Genomic DNA, 15,044 nt, shown 5'->3' on the forward strand with positions numbered 1-15,044 from the left:
TTTAGTCGATTTCAATGCTTCTAATGGCTGGTTTGGTAGTTTTAAAAAACGGCACAATCCTTCGTTCCAGAACATGTATGGCGAGAGTGCGAAAGTTAATGACAATACAGTTGCTAACTGGAAAAAAGTATACGTTGCCTCGACTTCTTGAAGGATATGATGCTAAGGATATTTTTAACACTGATGAAATGGCAGTGTTTTACAATTTGCTCCCGTCCAAGACATATGCTGTTCGCGAAGAAAAATGCCACGAAGCAAAAAGTAAAGAAAGACTGACAGCGTTATGTGTTAACAGTGACAGGAGTGAAAAATTACCCCACTATTAATCGGAAAATTTTAGAATCCAAGATGTTTTCAAGAATGCCCATACACTCCTGTGTAAATATGATTTTTTTTAAATGCATGGATGACATTGGAGATATTTCTAAAATTTTTACGAAGCTTGGATGCTAAGGTAGGATTGGCAGGAAGGCAGATAGTGCTGGTGATAGATGTCTTGCTCATCTTTCAGATACATCTTTCCTTCAGAATATCAAAGTGGTTTTCCTTCCTCCTAACTGCACCAGTCACCTGCAGCCTTTGGACTTTGGCATTATTCATTCTGTGAAGAAGTATAGGAAGGCCCTGGTTCAAAGAGCTATTTCTTTCCTCAAAAGACACTATTCAAAACTGCTTGGGCCATGCAGTTTTTGGTGCCATTTCAGACCTTTTTAATGAAGTTGGCACTACTAATGACATTGGGGAAGATGGGGGAGGTGTGTGTGTGTATCAAAGGACTCGAGTGCCGCAACATTCAAAGAATTTGTTACTTGTGATGATGATGATGATATCCTAACCTCAGCGCCACAGATGGATGTTGGAGACCTTTGTGACGATGCAAAAAGACAAAGTACTGAAGTGGAAGAACAGGATCCAACAGAAGCAACTTTTGGGGCAGCAGTGGAGGGACTGGAATTGGCTGCTGGTGTTCCTCCTCCTTCAGTGTTGATGAAGACCTCATCAACAGCCTCAACCATATTGAGAGAAAACTTCTTTGCGTGAGACATCTGGGCAAGAGGAAGCAAACTACTGTTCTGGACTATTTCAGAAAGTGAAAGTTAATATGCTTATTCTCACAGTTTTCATAAATCTCTTTAAAATCATGTTAGGTCTGTGTTCCTTCAAGTTAAAATTGCAAGTCAGTAATTTCTCTTTTCCTTGCTGCAGGTTGTGCTCCCAATGGTCCACAAAGGAATTTGTCTGTTGTTTTGTAGATATTTTCTGTCATTCTTGTGTTAATATGACTCTTAGTATTTCTAATACGTTCATTTATTATTTCTTGACATTACATTAGTTAAAGACATAAGTGTATTATTATTTCTTGTAATATATATAGTCTATTTTTTGAACCCCCTTTTAAGAAAAACCTCTTTTTAAGGAAGAAATATCAAATCCCCCGGAGATTCGTTAAAAAGGGATTCTACTTTATATAAAAGTGAAACTGTTGGGGGGGGTCTGTGTGTGTGTGTCTCATGACTCCAAAACTACAGGACCGATTTTGCTGAAATTTTCACAATTTGTTTATATTATTCCTGAGATGGTTTAGGAAGTGGTTTGAATGAAATCCGATAGACAGCTTTCTTATGATGAGTAATTTTATGTAATTACTTTAATTGCAAAGCCACACCAAGATTGGATCAACTTGATGGACAGATTATTGCTAGGCGACAGCAACTTATGCTGTATCATGATAGTCGGGCAAGAAATACGGTATATAGGAGGATGGGAACATGCTGCCATTTTTTATAAAGTACCTTTCTTGTTAGGAGGCTCATGACCGTGCCTGTTATTTGGAAATAGCAGTGAGACATGCTGTGATCAAGATGTACTTTCATGTCATGGGACCAACTTTGATAGGTCTGTTAAGTTTGAAGAGTGTAGCTGTGCATTAGATGTGAAGAAATATTTAAACTGTGAAAAATATAGAAAATCAACAGTGGAATGTATATAAAATTATATATATGTAGGCTTCGTCTGCAGTACCTACTGGATGGATTGAGTAGCTCATTAGTTGCTGTTGCCGGTCCCAAGCTCAGAAAAAGGAGGAGGCTTGGCTCAATGCCGTAAAATGACAGCCAGAGAACATCTTAAGGCAACCTCTATGGTTCACAACCATAGTTGTAACTCGGAGCTTGCTCCATCCAAGGCTGTATGTCTTTGACAGTCAAGAATGGACGAAAATCTTTTTGGCAAATTTCCACCGCTTGGTACTAGCCAGGAAAGACTGTATTTGGATACGGTGGGCATTTGCTTGAAAAATGAGTCAGATGAGTCGGAGCATCTGGAAATACCAAAGACAAACCAAAGATTAAAAGTAAAACAGATTAACTATTTAGCAACATATAACATCAACCCTCTGGCACAGGTGGAAAAATTAAAAATCCTAACCAATGAACTAGACAACAAGGGATCCTAATAGCAGGACTACAAGAGATAAGAATTCAGACCAGGAACCCATGGAATCCCAAAGGTATAGAGTGTACAAAGGCATCCCTAGAGAAAGAGTGATGAGGAATTGTCCACAATTTGGTACAGAATTCGTAGTCAACTTGAAAATAATTGATTTGGGTAATAGATTTTCAGGCATTAAGCCCCAAGACTTGCGACGCTAACAATAAAGGCATCAAATAAAATCTGCACAATAATTAACACCCACGCTCCTACGAATGATAAAAACAATAGGAGAAAGCTAGAGAAGAGGTGGATGAATTCTGGGGCCTCTTAGATCAAAGGGTGACAAATATAAATCATACCAAAATTTTAATAGGCGACTTGAATGCACAATTAGGTAAAGATAAGAGGTACAGGGCATAATAGGAACATGGCCAGCTCAAAAACAGACCAATAAAAATGGCATAAGATTGATGGACTTTTGTAGAAACCATAATATATCAAAAGCTACGTATTTTATGAGAAAACCTAATAAACTTAAGACAGGGAAACACCCAGATAGGAGAAAAGGAAAATGGCAATTAGATCATGTTTGTATGGAAAAGAATCATAAGGAAATTCAAAATGTTAAAATACTTAGAGGAATAGACATAGGGTCTGACCATTACATGGTGAAAATCAAAATTTAATTCACACCAGTAAAGAAACCAAAATCAAAATGTAAATTGAGAAAAGTTTGATCCCCATAAACTAATAAACGATGAACAGTATAAAGAATTAACTCGGGACATTGATAAAACAGATAAATTAGAAGAGATCATTCCGAAACTAAAAGACATAGTGAGAAAATAGCCCTGCCAAGTCCAAGGAAAAAGCATCAGTGGTGGAATGAGGTATGCGATAAAGCATTTGAAAGTAGACATCAGGCATGGTTAAATCCTCAAAGACAGAAAAGACATTGCATGAAGAATTTACCAAGCAAAGAAAACTAACCCCAAAAATCATCAGAAATATTAACACATCAAAAAAGCATTATTCAACAAATAGAAATAGATCACAAAAAGACCAATTCTAGGGATTACTATATAATATTTATTAAACAACTTCAAAAATATGAACCGCCAACACTTATGCTAAAGGATAAGAATGGAAAGATGACACATAATAATGAAGATAATTCACTAATTCGAGCAGACATATTCAATAAATTATTGAATTGTGAAGAACCAAAAGAACTACTTCATATAAATACGGGACATGCCCATTAAAACTCCACCAGAAAATATTGATCCACCTAGTTTTGATGAAGTTAATCAAGTCATCAAAGAACTGAAAAATTATAAAGCTTGTGGGGAAGACCAAACACAGCGGAATCAATTACAGAATCACTTCACCAATGCTTGATAAAAATTTGGAATGATGAAAAATTACCGGACCATTAGACATCTGCAGTAATCCACCCTTCACACAAAAAAGGAAATAGAACAAATCCTGATAACTATAGAGGAATATCACTCCTGGATTGTACTTATAAAATATTCTCAATAATAATTACAATCGGTGCAGATGTCAACTGGAAAAAGAATTAGGGGAGTACCAGGGAGGATTTCGACCATCGCGTAGTTGTTCAGATCAAATCATAACACTAAAATTATTAATGGATATCTACAAAAGAAGACAGAAACAAATGATTATCACTTTCATAGATTTTTGGAAATGTTAAATACTTATGATTGCATTCACTGACCTTCAGTATTAAAAATATTATGAAATTTTGGATTACATCCTAAATTAGTTAAAATGATAAGCTTAACTTTAACAAACACTAAATCAAAGGTGAAGTTTAGAGGAGAATTATCCGAAGCATTCACAATCAGAACAGAACTGAGACAAGGTGATGTACAATCACCACTTTTGTTTAATTGTACTCTGGAATATTTGATGCGAGAATGGTATAAAGAGAATAACAAAAATATAAAAATTGGATACACTAAAGATGAAATTAGCCTAAATTGCTTAGGATTTGCAGATGATCTGGCACTACTAGCTAATAACCTTAATGAAGCTTGGAATCAAATCACTAGTCCCCAAGCTATTGCTGAAAAAATAGGATTAACAATTTAATTTGAAAAAGCTAAAATAATGGCAATAGATCCCCTTTTAATAAGCAGTATTCTGATATGTGGGAAGGAAATAGAAATCGTAAAACGATTTAAAAACCTTGGAGAACTATAACATACAATTTAAATGAAAAAAAAAAAAAACTCGTGGTCAGAGAGAACAAATAAATTATCCAAAGCCCAAAAAGTAACCAGAAATACATACAAGAAATGTTTGTCAATAAATACAAAATTGAAACATTAGAAGACTGTTGTCCAACCTGAAATAGCTTATGGAAGTGAAGCATTATTTAAACTAAAGCAAAAGAATGACATAGGCAATTTTTTAAAAATAGAAAGAATAGTAAGAACATGCATTAATAAGAAGTACCAAAAAGAAGGAGAATGGCATATCATCCCAAATGCAGCAGTATATCAGGAAATAGAATCTATAACAGATTTCATAAGAAGAGAATATCATTCTTTGGTCATCTGTTGAAAACATCTCAAGATAGGTTAATACGCAGAATGTTGGAAAAGCTTTGGAAACTAAAACAACCGGGATAAAAGAAATAATAGACATGAAAGAATTAGACATAACACTGGAGGATTTTAAGAATAAATCAAAGCAAATAAATTGAAGAATAGTAAAATTAGATTCCTACCAAAATGTGATAAAAGAGAAACAACTAAAAGGGTATTTTCAGAAGAAGAACGACAACGAAGATCAGATACAATGAAGAAATACTGGAAGAACAGAAAAGAAAAAACCATACATCATAGAAGACCAGAAGTTGACTAGAGCGGTCCAGTGTGGCCATAAAAGCACAATAATAATATATGTAGGCTATATCATTTCAACATCGTCTCCTAAACCACTGGAGCAATTTGAGCCAAACTTGGTATACTTATGACTTAATATCTGGAGACAAACACTGTGGGGGTAAGCCACCCTTACACCCCTAGGGATGTGGGTGGGTAAGGGTAGCATATAAAATAAACAAAAATATATTTTTTAGGGTCGCAGAGACAGTGACACCTCAGATGTCATTTTTAAGTCCAAGTTCAACCCCATCGGCGTAGGGAGTGAGAATGGGTGAAAAAGAAAAGAATGTTGGAAATGACAGATTACGGATGAATGCGTGTCTGTTCCATCACTCTTAACCAGACTTACTGTCTGGAAAAATTACTGTAAGGGCAATAAAACCCCGGCACCCCTAAAGGATTGGAGTGAAATGTAAAAATATCCAAAAATGACCGATGTTTGTGTCGAATCCATAGTTTTTGGGGTAGCTGAGATTAACTATGAGACTCCAAATGCTGTTTAAGTCAAAGTTCATTCCCAATCAGGATGGGGGTTAGAAGGGGTGAAATAGAACGTTAAAAATGACAGAGGTTATGGATGTACATGTGCATGTTCAAGCATATCTCTCAACCAAACATAGCACACATATGACTTATTATTTGGGAAGGAAAACTGTGGGGTAGGACACCCTCTCCCTTTATTGGCGATGGTGAAATAAAAAATTATATCAAACGACCATTATTAATGTAGAATCCATAGTTTTGAAGGTCACTTAGATTAATACTGGCATTCTAGTTGTTGTTCAAGACCAAGTTCAGTCCCCAGCGCGATGGGGCTTGAGAAAGGGTGAAAGAGAAAATATCCAAATTTACCTTAATTACGGATGTATGTTCCGGTATACCACCTAAACAAACTTGGTTCACAAATGACTATCTGAAAAATTACCTGGGGGTTGGGGAAAGAGGGTAAAACACACTAAGAATCCCTAGGGGATATATGAAATATATAAATAATTGAAAGAGACTGATATTAATGTTGAATCCATAGTTGACATCACTGAGTTTAACTGTGACAGTCTAGATGCTGGATAAGTCATACTTCAGCCAGAGTGGGAATGGAGATTGAAAAGTGGAGTAGGTGTGAAAATTAATGTAAAAGTAACCAAGGTTATGGATGTATGTGGGTATGTTCCAGTATACCACCTAACCAAACTTGGTTCACAAATGACTTACTATCTGGAAACAATACTATGAGGGTTAGACAACCCCTAGGGGTGGGAGCTCAATGTAAAAATAATTGAAAATGACCTATATTAGTGTCGAATCCATAGTTATCGAGATTACTGAAATGAATAATGACACTCAAGTTACAGTTTAAGTCAAAGTTCAGTCCCCATAGGCATGGGGGCTGGGAAGAAAAAGAATGTCCAGGATGATGAACGTGTGAGTTCCAGCATATCTCTCGACCTATTGTGGTGCACACATTTGACTTACTATATAGAAAAAAATTACTATGGATGTGAGACATCGCTAGCCACCCCTATATGTGGGGATTAGAAAGGGATGACATGTAAGAATAATCAAAAACAAATATTATTTTCGAACCCATGTTTTATGGGTCGTTGGGATGAAGACTGGCATTCTGGATGTCGTCTAAGTCAAAGTACAATCCCATCAGCATGGGGAGTGTGAAGCGATAAAACTATAGATGTGGGAAATTCCTCCCCTCACTAGGGATGAGGAATGGGAGGGTTCGACATGTAATAATAATGAAAATAAACAGATATTAATGTCGAATCCTTCGTTTATATGTCGCTGAGATGAATTGTGATGCTTTAGATACCTTTTAAGTCCACGTTCAGCCTCCATTGGAATGGGGGCTGAGATGGGGTGAAAAGTAAATAGTCTAGAATGACCAAGATTAGTATTGCATCCACGTTTTTGGGGTCACAAGGCTGATTGGTGAAGTCTTAATGACAGTTGTATTTTCAAAGGATCAAATATTTCCTAGTCACTTCAGGCTTCCACAAGGACAAAGTTTTCCATGAAAATGAAACAGTGTAATTTTTGAAATCAAATGCGTGTAAATAACTCTAAAACTACATAATAGATCATAAAATATCAATCGGCATCCCAGTAAGGAATTCTACAAAAATTCACTTCACACATAATTAACAGGCAGTACAAATCTTAAAGGTAAATGTTCATAAACTATCCGGATAACAGCCACTAAAGTGATACGTTTACATTACTCATTTTGAAATTCTGCCTACTCAGGCGTAAACATCTCACTTGTAACATAAGATTATTTCAACAGCCTCTGAAAGTGACGTTTTACCTCTCAAGTGAGATGTTTACGTCTAATGAAATTTTGTAATTAATAGGCTTTTGAATGCTGAAAGTTAAAACCCTCTATAATGAAGATTGATTGATTTATTTGTTTGTTTGTTTGTTTTATTTATTTATTTATTTATTTATTTATTTATTTATTTATTTATTTATTTATTTATTTATTTATTTATTTATTTATTTATTTATTTATTTATTTATTTATTTATTTATTTATTTATTTATTTATTTATTTATTTATTTATTTATTTATTTATTTATTTATTTATTTATTTATTTATTTATTTATTTATTTATTTATTTATTTATTTATTTATTTATTTATTTATTTATTTATTTATTTATTTATTTATTAATTAATTAATTATCACTGGTCCCTTTGTCTGATCTTGGTTTGTAGTCTGCTTTGTTTGTCTGAGTTTCTTGATATTGTCTGCTTAATTTTTTAAATCTTCTATTGTATTTTCCTCCTATCTTCCTTGAATTCTGTAATCCATCTAATGTTGCTCTTACTTTTCCATAATTTTTCTATAATGCATCTGATCCTGTTTCCTGGTGTTCTGAGTAGGCCAGATTTTTTCTTCCTGATTGTGCTAATTACTGGTTCCATTTCCATATACTGTAGTTTGTTCCGTTAGAAGATGGCCTCTAGTCCCAGTGTCCATTTCCTTCATAGTTTTTGTTTATGCACTTTCTCATTATTATACAGTAGAGTCTCGCTCATCCGACCTTCGCTTATCCGACATTCCGTGTTATCCGACACTGGTAGACTTAAATTTGAACTTTTGGTGGAGACTAAATTCAGGCACACCCGGTGTGGAGGGTGCGTCCATGGGACAAGCACTGGCGTGACCGCTGGCGGTAGGACAGTTTTTCTTTTCTCAAGGACAGGTGCAGTGAGTCTTCATTCATTGTTCATTGTAGTATTGGTTGGGTGCGGATGTTACAATTTTTATATCCTCTGTGAGTATAGCGAGTACATGGAAGAAAGTGATTGTTTCTATAGAAGACAAGTTGAGTGCATTAAAGTCACTGGGCAAAGGGGAAATTCTTCAAAATGTGGCTTCAGATTATGGTGTTGGATGTGTTACAGTGGAAGACTGAAAAAAAAAAACAGAGGGAAGAAATTCAAAAGTGGTGCTCTACCAGAGCAGACAAAAATACTTTAAAAATGTGAATACGAAAAAGTGAAGCACTATTTCTTTGGTTATCACAACAACGGGAAAAGGGCCTGCCAATATCTGGCCCCATTCTGCAGGAAAAGGATGTGTATTTCCAGAAGGAGTTTAATTAAGGGGATCATCGTCGCCATAAGACCTATCTGTGTCGGTGCGACGTAAAGCCCCTAGCAAAAAAAAAAAATTAAGGGGACCCTAATTTTCCTGCCAGTGCTGGGTGGCTTGATCGGTGGAAAACTGCACGGCATTAGGCAGCTTAATATATATGGAGAAAAGTTTCTTTTCGTAAGACATCTGGAATGTTTTCGTTCAATACTGCATGTACTGTACAATTGAATTGATAATTCAATAAACAGAGTACCGTAAAACATGTAATTGTTTTAGTACTAGAGTATAGCCTTCCTGTTTGTTTCGGTTCATTTTCAAAGTTATTCTGTATTATCCGACATTTTCGGTGATCCGACGTACTTCAGGTCCCGTTTAGGTCGGATAATCGAGACTCTACTGTATATAATATGAGTTTTGTCTGCACATTGCACAAAATTTAAAAACAATAGTATTTCTGCATCGGTCGTGTCCACAGTAAAAAGGAAATGCACTTTTAAATTTTCAGTCATCTCTGAATGTACAGGCATCACGAGAAAATGGCTGAAGAGAATATAATGAAAATCGGTGTGTGAAGTTGGGGAATGATGCACTACAATCTAGGCTATAAATAATTTTATTCATGATGAGTGAAATGGTAGTTTAGGGAAGGCCTAAAATTTAATTCTCAAAAATTTCTTATTAATGGGCCTGTTGATAAATACTACGTAACTAAAGTTATATAGAATTAAATTTCCGATCATTTATGTCTTATACATTTTTACCGCACCACCTATGATAAGAGATATTTGTGAATTTCGATTTTTGTTGCCAAGTCCATTTCAACGCCGAACCATGAGAAAATGGGTGAACAGAATTTAATGATGATCGGTATATAAAGTCTGGGAATAAGGTGCTATATTTTAGTTATAAATTTTTATTCACGCTGGATGAAATGGTAGTTTGGGGGAAGGTGCCTAAAATTTAATTTTTTTAAGTACTTTTAATTGTGTCTTATATAACTTTACCGTTCAGACTATGATAATGGAATAATGAATTTAGACTTTTGTTGTTTAATCCATATCAACGCTAAGCATTGTTAACATAGAAATATTGTTTTATCGTGTTAACTGGTGATAGTTTGTCATGATTGTCTAAAGATGTAAACTCGTGTGGTCATCGTTCTGTATCGACAAGGAAAAATGTGGAGATGATTATAAAAAGTGAGATAAAATCATAAAGGAATGATCGCTTAAAAATAAAGCAGGAGGGAGCCATGAAAAAAGAAAGGACTGCCTTTTACATTAGATGCTCCAATATCCGAGAGTCGGAAGAAAACTGAATGTGAAAGCCTACAATATCGAAAGCTCATAAAACTGATCAACAGTAACATTATATTGACCATTGTTGTGTTGCGATTTGGCTCTTCTTCTGCCACTTATCTCTGATGGATGAGCCTTTTTCTTTCTGAAACACCAACACTGTTTGATTGTGAGAGTACAGTTTTTGTTTGTGAAAGAAGTTTTCGTGAATGTTTTGATGGGAGATTTAGGAGAAGTTTGGAAAAAGTTTGTAGACTTGGGAGGGAGAGAGAGAGAGAGAGAGAGAGAGAGAGAGAGAGAGAGAGAGAGAGAGATTGATTTTAAATGTTCTGTTATTTGTGCTTTATACAGTGGTAAGAGATTTCTACTTCGTTGCTTCTTTCATAAATTGATCGTATTTAATTTGTGTTTGGTTGAAATATTTTCTTGTGAAATACACTAATTTTATGACTTACTTTTGAAGTTAATGTGTGATAACACTTCTCTGTAGCTAAAAGTTAGTTTTATCTCGCTCATAGGTGGAAGTTTGCTTATACCTGCATTTTGGAAGAAGAAGTTCGTCGGAAACGACAAAACTGGGATTGGAATTGCATGCTCCAACATAGAATCCTCTGCCGAAAATATGCAAAAGCGTATCATACCAAGTTGACTAGCAAAAAAGTTCCTGCAGATGTGCAAGAGATGCTAGCAGAATGCGAAAGACTTTTGGATGTTCTAAATATTGTTCTTGTGCGGCAGAAAGTTGAAGTTGAGGTAAGTTCCATTAAGGATGTCTTCAATTTTTAAAATGATTATAGTGGTGATTATTGTCTTCAGGAGCAAACTGGCATGGTTGTTTTATAATTTTTGTCATAAATAGAATTACTGAATAATTATTTTTGAATGTGTTTAGCAGTTCTTGTGTAACATGATGAGACTAGCAAGTACTCATTTCTAGATGATCCTTTTGTATGTTTAACATTACAGAAGTGAAATTAGAGTTTCTATTTGGTCTGATACCTTAGACATTTGGTAAAACATGACTGCTGTGTGCTTGTTAATTTTTCTAGAAAACCTATCACTCTTGTTGCTGGTGTTCATTAGACTGTAACTTACAGACGAGACTCACAGTTAATCATAGCAAAGGTTAATAATAGCAAAGGCGGAATACTCCTTTCTTAACTTCACTATGCTGTCACAATCTGAAGTAATGGATCATTTAAAGTACTCGGCTTAGTCTCATAGGTTCAATTTATACACTTGCAGGTGTTAGTCCTTTCATTTTTTTATGACATTTGTTACAGTGCGTGATAAATAATATTAACAACAACTTCTGTATATTGCTGGACATATATTGTTGTCGATAGGCTGATAACACAGAAGAGGGTATAACTACATGATGCATGCAGCACTTTATCAGAAACAAAAATGCAATTTATTAATGCAATAGAGCATTTATACAGTGACTTCAAAAGATGTTCCCAGTACTCTCTTGATTTTGAAGCTATTGCCCATTGCACAAGTCATTCCTGTTCACATGTTAGTGTGCTGGTGTCCGTTGACTGAAATGTAGTGGCATGCCTGGGAACAAGCAGGGAGATAGTTACACTCCATATCACAGCACTATTGACACCAGGCATTCATCAGTGTAAAAATCAGTATAGTAAAATAAATTAAACAAATTGAAATAAAATGGCTTGTACATACATTTTATGATATATCATTACTGAGTAGCATATGGAGTCGACTGTATCATTTGTCTCTCCTGTCATATTGATCGAGTTACCATCAGATTCCGTAGCTGTGGTGGTATTGAGTATTCAGTTCCTGGCGACTGTATTCATCACTACTTTTCAAACCAATATTTATCACTATTCTCTCAATCTCTTGTTCCATTGGTGTGTCACAGCGCCAGTATTCCTTTTTGATATCTATAACTTTTGCACTCTGTTTCATCCAATCTTCTTTGGTCACTTATCTCGTCCAGTGATGTGTTATTTGAAAGCCAACAGTGGGAGACTGGAGGCATTGTTTGTAGCTATTTTTTTTCACTAAGTTCCAAATGAGTTCAATTGGCTTTAGGTCACAGCATTAAGGTGGTAATCTCAGAACAGTAAACCCGCACACACAGGTTCCGGTTTATTTGATTTTACATGCCTTCATTCACAGTAATTTTGTTGCCTTTCAACCCCGACACTAAAATGTCTTTGCAAGTAGCACTTGTGGGAGGTTTGTTTACTTGAACAATATGATACGATGTGTTGTCAAGCACAATGCAGCCAGGAGGAAAGTTTGGGACGAGTCGCTCCTGCAGTCACTTATCATAATTTGTACTGTTCATTTTGTCATGGTAATTTTATGATTGGGACTTCGAATCATAAATCAACTGTGCACCTTTAATTAATCCCATCTCGCCAAATGCATAAACCACAATAAATCTTTGTCCTGTCACTTTGGTTCACCATAATCTCAGGAATGTCTTCCTGTTGCCAGCACTTCTTTACCATGTAGTGGATATGAACCCATGTCCCATCTGTGTACTCAACAGCCTTTTAAAAATTAATGTTATTTGCTTTACGTCCCACTAACTTCTTTTACGTTTTTCGGAGATGCCGTGATGCCAGAATTTTGTCCGCAGGAGTTTTTACATGCCAGTAAATCTACTGACACGAGGCTGATGTATTTGAGCACCTTCAAATACCACCGGACTGAGCCAGGATCAAATCTGCCAAGTTGGGGTCAGAAGGCCAGCGCCTCAACCGTCTGAGCCACTCAACCCTGCAACAGCCTTTTTAGGTCCATTTTCATTGTCTCAATGCACGGAAAAATGCTCTATTAATATATGTCTAGCATGTTTACACCTTTTTACACCTTTTTAAATTTAAACCCAGACTTTATAGGGTCTCCAGAATGTATGACACTCACGTAAATGGTATTTTTCTTTTGACAGCATTAATAAATTTACTGAAGTGGTGATTTCTTTGCAAACTTTATAAAATTTCAGAAATATTCAGGGCATGACACCCGTATTTAATTCATCAAGCTTTATATCCTTCTGACAAGGAAAGAGTTTTCGGTGTTAATTGGAAAAATTAGACAGAATTTTGGCCTTCATTTAGGATAGGGCCTCTCAAACGCCCAAAATCTCACGTGTGCAAACAGCAGCACAGAGGTCCTGCGCACAGTGTATCGGTCCCGCTTGGCTCGGACCAACGCTTCATCTCTGGGGGCTACTCGGCTACTCGGCTTAGATTTGGAGTGCTACGGAGCATGTGAGGAAGAGGGATACAGGCGGAGCGAGCAAGACAGGCATGGGGAAAGACAGAGACAGCGCTATTGCTCCAAATCGAGGAGTGGGGGGTCTGCACTCTAGTCAACCAAGCGAAGTTGTCTTTTGCACCGTGCACAGTGCATGCACCAGGCGCATGCACCCTGAGAGGCCCTGATTTAGCACATCTACACTGCAATCACTTATGGTTCAGAAGACAAAAAAAGTCATCACAGGGGGAAGAAGCTTCAAGAAAAGCAGCAGCTGCTAGGTGCAAAATGTGCTGCAAAGCGTGTTTTATTATTGAATTAACAGGTAATGTACAAATATTTTCACAAGGACTCATATCTTGTTAGCACGGAGGGTGTTCCAAGACCTCCAAATGCCACCGTTGCAAGAAGAGCTTGACGTTGTGCAGTCGTCCTGTACAGTAATGCAGTCTTGCCACAGGCTTCACGTAATCCTGTATAACATTCTGATCCATTTGCCATGGGCAACCTTGATTTTAATCCACAAATGCTGATCACCTTTTGAAAACATGCTTTAGAGTGGTGAAATCGACACACTACACTTCAACACCACACAGCAATAACACACCCAACTGGATGCCCGTCAGATGCACACTACACATCGACAATAGCGCCACCTGACTGCTTCCATATCCTATTCGCGCGTGCCCAATCTCAAATCCAATGAATACACATTTGATATTTAAAATCAGCCTTGTCAATACTTAGTTATTTATTTATTTGTTTGTTTGTTTGTTTATCACCTAATACACCGTACATGTTTCGAGGACCTTATTGTCCTCTTCCTCGGTGGTTTTTTCACACTACCAAATATCTCTTGGACCTCCTTACTTACTATTAAACACCAATATTCAAAGTTCTAAAACATCTCTTAATTGAAATCTAATACTTGAGAATAGATTGCTGTTGAGAAGAGAGGAGCATGCTTTGGACTTGACTTGAAATGTTTTCCGATGGACGGGGGAGTTCCTAATAACCCATTTCAAAGGTTGGCACCTTTGCATTGACTGATTTTCAAAACATTTCTACATGTGGGACTGGAGATTTTGTTTATATTCATTTTCACGTCGTATAAAATAATATTGCAAGTATTCAAGCATGGGACGTTTTGCAAATCCTGGAACATGTTATTTGAGCTACCACAGGTGTAATCACTGTTACGTCACCCAAACCTTATTCAGCTCATCTTTCTTGAATCTGAAATTTGTCAACACCAGGGATGACACGCATGCCACTAGGTGACACACGAAAACAACTTCTGTGTCACGCCGCACAACATGCTAACATATTGTAATGTTTTTAATATGTAATAAATTGGTTGAAAATCTTGCAACATGGCATATTTCAGCATTACGCTTTAGTAAAGAAGTACGTCACATTTCATTTTTTGACCATATTTTTTACATATGTTTTACAAATTTTATTAGGTTAAATTAAAAATATACCTTATTTCTAATATTTACCTGTTTAAAAAAAATGTAATTTTCAGTGATGTTTTTCAA

The 15,044-nt window shown here is 36.1% G+C and overlaps 1 protein-coding gene across 1 annotated transcript in view; it reads left to right on the forward strand.

The window, feature by feature from the left end:
• Positions 1-15,044, forward strand: part of LOC136884060 (intermembrane lipid transfer protein Vps13) — an 816,621-nt gene that overhangs the window by 93,496 nt on the left and 708,081 nt on the right. Inside the window, exon 8 of the mRNA XM_067156088.2 lies at positions 10,785-11,019. Within this exon, the coding sequence (XP_067012189.2) occupies positions 10,785-11,019 (235 nt within the window). The remainder of the gene's footprint in view (positions 1-10,784; positions 11,020-15,044) is intronic.

Source organism: Anabrus simplex, chromosome 1, assembly GCF_040414725.1.
Source record: "Anabrus simplex isolate iqAnaSimp1 chromosome 1, ASM4041472v1, whole genome shotgun sequence".
Lineage (NCBI taxonomy): Eukaryota > Metazoa > Arthropoda > Insecta > Orthoptera > Tettigoniidae > Anabrus > Anabrus simplex.